Source organism: Pteropus vampyrus, unplaced genomic scaffold (assembly GCF_000151845.1).
Source record: "Pteropus vampyrus isolate Shadow unplaced genomic scaffold, Pvam_2.0 Scaffold722, whole genome shotgun sequence".
Classification (NCBI taxonomy): Eukaryota; Metazoa; Chordata; class Mammalia; order Chiroptera; family Pteropodidae; genus Pteropus; species Pteropus vampyrus.
In genome coordinates this window covers 41,084-47,828 of record NW_011889503.1, presented here as the reverse complement: position 1 = coordinate 47,828, position 6,745 = coordinate 41,084, and the positions used below count along the sequence as shown (strand labels likewise).

The following is a 6,745-nucleotide window of genomic DNA, read 5'->3' as shown; positions in this document are numbered from 1 at the left end:
CCCTTCCCAAAAAATGTAAGATTTGAAAATAATTTTCACTTTTTGCTTTGCTTTTTTATATAGGTATAAATAGAACAGCCTTAAGAGAGATAAAATTATTACAGGAGCTAAGTCATCCAAATATAATTGGTGTGAGTATGATGTAAGTTGTTTCTGGGATTTGGGACCCTGTCTTTTCTGAATGTGGTGTGTTGACTGAAGGCTTAGCAAAATGAGCTGTAGGTAAGCCTTGCAAAAAAACTGAAAAGTTTATCAGACTGAAATGTATTTTCTATCCAAATTATTCCTGTAGGCAGTGTCTTTAAAAGTGTACAACTGGTGAAATAAAATACTGGCATAAGGCTAATTTTGTCAGAAATCATTTTGAAGCCTAGAGAGTTCTAGCATATACAAGACCTTGAGCAAGTTCCTTCACATGTTAGTGCCATAGTCCTTACCTTATAGGATTGTTGTGAGACTAGCTCATTGAATACATGTAGAGTACTTAGAATAGTTCCTAGCATAGAGAAGGCACTCATTCAATGAATGATTTCTGCCACTGCAATTGATAGGATTTTCTGAAGTAGAAATTTTTCTGAATTGGAGACTGAGATTAGGTTTTTATTAGTTCATTTCTTAATTGTAACTTCTAAAATGTCAGGGGAAAGATTAAGTATTTAGTAAAGTTTAACATTTTTGTTCCTCAAAATACTAATTCCTAGCCCCCCAAAAAGTAAATATCGAATTTAATAAAATTACTTAAACTTTACAGGGAATTATCAATTGTCCAATGCTTATTTAAATTTTTAAAAATTACTTTGTTAATGCTCTCAAGTAGTTAATAGAGAATCACATTTTGATTATTTTTAAATTTTGCTTTGCAGCTCCTTGATGCTTTTGGACATAAATCTAATATTAGCCTTGTCTTTGATTTTATGGAAACTGATCTAGAGGTAAGATTAAGATTCCTAGAGGAATTTCTTTTCTCTGTTCAAAAGAGAACTTAAATGTTTATTTTCTACTTAGGAGGATACTTGTAGTCAAAAGAAAGCTTAATTTTGAAATCTGGGTAGACTCTTAAATCCAGGATCTTCTGAATCCTTTAGCCATCCAGTGATAAAGATTTGGATTTCATTAGCATTTGTCTGAGTTACCCTATACCTTGTCGGCATAATTTTTAGAGAAATGAGTGTTAGACCTTTGAAAATATAGAACTTCTTTTCCATAGTGTCACAGAATCTCAACCTTTTGAAAGCTTTTGAGGAAAAATAAGATCTTATGCTTTTCTTTACTATTAATTGAATCTCAAAAACTCACAATCCAAGGAAGTGGAACAACTAGAATTCTCACATACACTGCTGGTGAGAATGCAAAATGGTACAGCCATTTGGGAAAAGAATTTGGCAGTTTCATATAATATAATATACATTTAAGGTATGATCTAGCAATGCTACTGCTAGGTATTTATCCAAGAGAAACTAAAACATATCTACATAGAAATCAGTTGGTACACAGCTGTTTAGCCTTATTCATAGTCACCCAAAATGGAAACAATCCAAATATCTTTTTCCAGTGAATGTATAAGTAAATGGGTGTGTCCATACAATATAATACTATTTGGGAATAAAAAAGAAATGAACTATTAATATATACAACAATATAGATGAATCTCAAATACATTATACTAAATGAAAGAACCTAGGTTCAGAAGGCTATATATGATACTATTTATATGATTTTCAGGAAAAGGCAAAACTATAAAGGAACAGAAATCAGGGGTTGTTGGGGTTGGGAGCACAGAAAGGACTGAGTACAGAAGGGCCTGAGGGAATTTGGGGGGGATTATAGTACTATATCTTGATTATGCTGGTGGATGCACAACTGGATGTGTTAAAAGTCATGGAACTGTGCACTAAAAACGTACAGTTTACCTAAATCTGATTTTTTTTGAAAAGAGAAAATGGGAATTTTTAGCCCATGTAACTGATAAGTCTAGGAGTAAACTGGTTTTAGGCACAGCTCACAAACAATACCATCAGAACTCAGTCTTGCACTTTAACTCACTCTATTTTCTCTATTGCCTTCATTCATGGACATAATTTCTCGATATAGTAGTAGCCTTGGTACTTCTAGGCGAATATCTTTGGAGTTTAATAATCCCTGAAGAAAGGATGTTCTCTGTTCTTTTTTATTCTAGCACAGGCATTTAGCCTAGTTGATTGGCTTGGCCTGGTTCGCATGTCTCTCTCTGAACCAATCTCCTGGACAGCAGGCTACAGTGGTTATTGACTATGCTTGGGTTATGTGCCTACCTCAGGAGGCTGCAAGCAATGGTCAGTCTTGTTTTAACCATGTAGGTTCAGCTGGGGACAGGTGGTTTCCCTAACTGATGTTGAATGCTATTATCAGAAGGAGCTATACATCCTGGAGCAAGTGAATAAAGCAGTAAGAGACAAAGCACTGTTGTCTTCCCAAACCAAAGATACTTCCTAACCACATGACTGGAAATTCTGCAAGTGCTTCGTAAAGAGAGTTAGGCAACCTTTCTTAAGATTGTCCTGTATGAATAAATTCATTTTATATCTGTCAATGATTTTATATGGTGGCATTTATTTGGAATAATGAAGTTACCTATATATTGTATACCTGCTTTACAGGTTATAATAAAGGATAATAGTCTTGTGCTGACACCATCACACATCAAAGCGTACATGTTGATGACTCTTCAGGGGTTAGAATATTTACATCAACACTGGATTTTACATAGGGTAAGGTTTTTAACCAAGTGTGATTGCTTCTTTATGTTGTCAAGTTTTATATAGCCAGTTTATTACATAAATTGTCTGAGTATGTAAATTAAACAAAGATAATAGCTGGACCATTTTATCCCACTTTCTTGTCTGTTCTCTTCAGTTGTTCCACCAGGTGGTGGTGTGAGGACTCTAAATTACTATATGAAATTTAGAAATGGAAGAGACCCAATCTTTAAAATTTTTCATAAATGTAGAGCTAAATTGCTACATGACTTGACCAAAGTTATATGTTTTTTTCAAGATCAATAGCTGATAACTGACTATATTAGAAGCTAGATCATTTGGCTTTAAGTCCAGTGTTCTTTGTACCGTGCAGTTGTTATGGGGGCGGAAAAGTACAGTGAGAGTCTGGATTAAATTATACAATGCTAAAATACCTTTAGAAAAATATTTCTGCTAGTCTAAAATTAGGCTGAAGTAATAAATTAAATTTCTGAAATGGTCGAGTCATTGTTCTGAACATTCACCCATTGAAACAAGACATAATTTAGATAGGTAAATATCCTTAGACACCTTATTTAGATAAATAGCTAAGAATATATAATTTATAGTTAATAATTCTCACACCTTAAACTTGGAATCCCTTATACGTTATTATTATTGCTGATACCGTCTTAGCATAGATTTGAGAATATGTTCTTCATCTTTTCTAAATGTATAGTTTTTATATACTAAAGTTTATGTTGTTATTAAATTAATGGCAGCAGCCATTTATTGAGTGCTTACTATGAGCCAGTCATCACGCCAGGCTCTTTACAGAAAACACTAAATTTAATCCTCACGGTAACCCTGTAAAAGTAGGTAAATTGAAGTTCAGTGAAATTAGGTAACTTGACCCAGGGTCTTAGTCAATCTTGTTTTGCTTTGATAGGATTTTACATCAATGAAAAAAATATTGATTGTTCTTTACTTTGGAGTGTTACCCAGTTTTTGCTAAGTTTAAATTTAAGCCAACTAAATTGTTATGGTAGTCTCCCCAACTCTGCTTACTTGTTTGTTTAAAACCTCCATGCTGTAGGATCTAAAACCAAACAACTTGTTGCTAGATGAAAATGGAGTTCTAAAGCTGGCAGATTTTGGCCTGGCCAAATCATTTGGGAGCCCCAATAGAGCTTATACACATCAGGTTGTAACCAGGTAAGAATCCCTTAAATAACTGAAAGCTTATAACATGCAGGATATTATTCACAAGTGAGCATCTTTTGGCTTCTTTTGGCAGAGTTGAGGAATCATCGTTGGTGATTTATTAAAAATACAGCCCTTGTTATGTATATCTTATCTCAATGAAAAAAAATACAGCCCTTCTTTCAAATGGAGTTGAATTAACTCAGTCTTCAGACATTTACCTAGTAACTTTGGGGAATAATTTATACTTTTACATTTTAGGTGGGTTGGAACTTAAGTGGCTGTTTTACATAATCACCTGATGGGGGGGCTGTGTTTATTTGTTCAGTCCTATTTCCATATTTTATATCACTCAGTATGAATGAAAATTCTCTAAACAAAACAAAGCACTATCTATATATTTGGATTTTTCATATTATTATTACACTTGTATTTTCTGTTTATACTTTTTACATGTAAAAATTAAAAATCACATTAGATAGGGATAGTAGATTTTACAGTTCTTGTCAGGATGGCGTTTGTTACTTTTCAAGAGTCATAAGGATATGACAAGATCTACAGATTCTCTGTCTAATCCTTTAAATTACTTTGTCACCTTCCAAATAGATCCCTTGAGTTCAGTCATCTGAGCCCTGAATAAGAAGTAAGGGATATAAGTAGTTATTCATGTAATTGCTGGAAAGATTATGCCCATCATTCAGGAACTCTTGGAACTCAAGAAAACAGGGACCTACATACAAGAGTACTGTTTACAGTGCTTTTCATGTGTCAATTTCTCATATTTTCTCTTCATACAAATCAAATGCTACTAATCGAGTTAAAATGAGGACTGAGAATTGACAGATTAGTGATGTGGATATCATTATTAACCTTGACAAGAGCAATTTTGGTGAAGTAGTAGGATGAAAGCGTGATTGAAAAGAGTTTAAGAGAATGAGAAAAGAGGAATTGGAGGCAGTGAGAACGGACTTACCGGAGAATGAGGAGTTATCTGTAGGGTCTAAAGAAGTTTCTATTGTTTGTTTCTTTGGTGTTTAGTGTGGTTTTTGTTTCACGTTTTATTTTATTATTTCAAGTATACAGTCCATTGGTTAGACATTTATATAGTTTGTGAAATGATCCCCCCGATTACTCTAGCACCCCTCTGGCTCTACACATAGCCATTACATTACTGCTGACTACATTCACTGCGTCATACTCCCCATCCCCATGACCATCTCTCAACTACTAACTTGTACTTCTTTAACCCTTCACCCTTTTCTCCCAACCCCTGCACTCCTTCCCCTCTGGCAGTCACCAGATTATCCTCTGTATTTGTGAGTCTGTTTTTGATTAGTTTGTTCTTTCTGTTCCTTATTGTTTATTTTTTTAAGGTCAGAGAAATAATGGTATGTTTGTACATCGGTGCTAATAGTCTAGTAAAGAACAAAAAGTTGATGTAGGAGAAAGAGGAGGGAACTGCAGGAGCAATATCTTTGAAAAAAAAGCAAGATAGCATAGTATCTAGTGCCCAAGTTGAGAGACTGGCTTTTAAAAACAGTCACAGATGGTTCATCTGTAGTTACAGATGGGAAGGTAGATTGTGTGAGTACAAATGACTGTAGGTAAGTGTAGAAAAAAAATTTTTTTCACTTGTACTTTTTGCAGTGAAATAGGAAGCAAAGTCATCAGCTGAGATGAAGGATGGTGCTGAGGGTTTCAGGAGAAAGAAGGTTGTTAATCATCTAAGAAAGTATGAAAGTGAATGGACCAAGGATGTATATAATTTTCTGGCAGCAATACAGAACTCGACTTGTTTTATTGCCAGTTTTTATTGAGTTAATATAGCCTTAAAAGTAAATTTCATCAGTGGGATGATGTTTCACTGAGGAGTTTTCTCTAGGAAATACTTTAATAATTCCATCCTAAAATGACAGTATTTCTTTTTGTTCTTCAGGTGGTATCGGGCCCCTGAGTTACTGTTTGGAGCTAGAATGTATGGTGTAGGTGTGGACATGTGGGCTGTTGGCTGTATATTAGCAGAGTTACTTCTAAGGGTAAGTCTTGAATTGCTGTACACACTTCAATATTGTCATAGTTATTCTTATAATTTCTGTAAGAATTATCTTCTCAAAGATAATTTTCAGAGAGGGACATCATCTTTACACAAAAGCCAACAAACAGACCAATTCAAAAAAAAAATAAGCCTACCCCTAATGTGACCTTTTTATTAATGCTAATATGAGATGAGAACACCTCCCATTTAGGACAGTAAAGGTTTTATAATCAGTCATTTCTGTGTTATGAAATATAATAAAACCCTCATTGGATTGTAATATGGGAATATCTCTACAGTAACTAAATGTGTTAGGATGAACTTTTATACCTCTGGGACTTTTTTTGTTTGGGACTGTTTAAATATATACTTAAGAGATGTGTAATACCAACCACTGTAGCTGCAACTCTGTGTAACTTTAAACCTTGTGTGAAAAGATTATTTTATTTATTTATTTTATTTTATTTTTTAGGTGAGGTAACCCTTGGTTGACCTCACAGATTGCAAGGACCTTGTCAGTTTACAATCTCTTATTTTTTATTTTTTACACCTACAGCACCTGGTCTTCCTAGGTGGTCTCCCATCCAAGTACTAACCAGGCCCAACTCTGCTTAGCTTCCGAGATCATACGGGATCAGTCTTGTTTAGGGTAGCATGACTGTAGACGAGAGGATTATTTTAGTTTTGTTCAAGCAGAGCAGTCATGACGGTCCCATACCATTTCTCTGACTGAGACCACCTTAACATAAAACATCCTCTTCCTGCCCTCATTGGAGAGGAAGATGCTGACTTA

At 34.6% G+C, this 6,745-nt stretch overlaps 1 protein-coding gene and 1 pseudogene across 2 annotated transcripts in view; one reads left to right on the top strand and one right to left on the bottom strand.

Annotated features, from left to right (window-relative positions):
• The window catches only part of CDK7 (cyclin dependent kinase 7), a 22,456-nt gene that overhangs the window by 3,906 nt on the left and 11,805 nt on the right, over nucleotides 1–6,745 (top strand). The window contains exons 1-5 of one of the 2 annotated variants that reach the window (XM_023526147.1): nucleotides 68–131; nucleotides 864–932; nucleotides 2,637–2,747; nucleotides 3,811–3,929; nucleotides 5,854–5,953. In XM_023526147.1, the coding sequence (XP_023381915.1) occupies nucleotides 915–932; nucleotides 2,637–2,747; nucleotides 3,811–3,929; nucleotides 5,854–5,953 (348 nt within the window). In that variant the 5' untranslated portion in view covers nucleotides 68–131; nucleotides 864–914. Of the gene's footprint in view, nucleotides 1–67; nucleotides 132–863; nucleotides 933–2,636; nucleotides 2,748–3,810; nucleotides 3,930–5,853; nucleotides 5,954–6,745 lie in introns of those variants that run through there. The other variant, XM_023526148.1, reaches the window with a different exon arrangement.
• On the bottom strand, nucleotides 6,500–6,618 carry LOC111734016 (annotated as a pseudogene).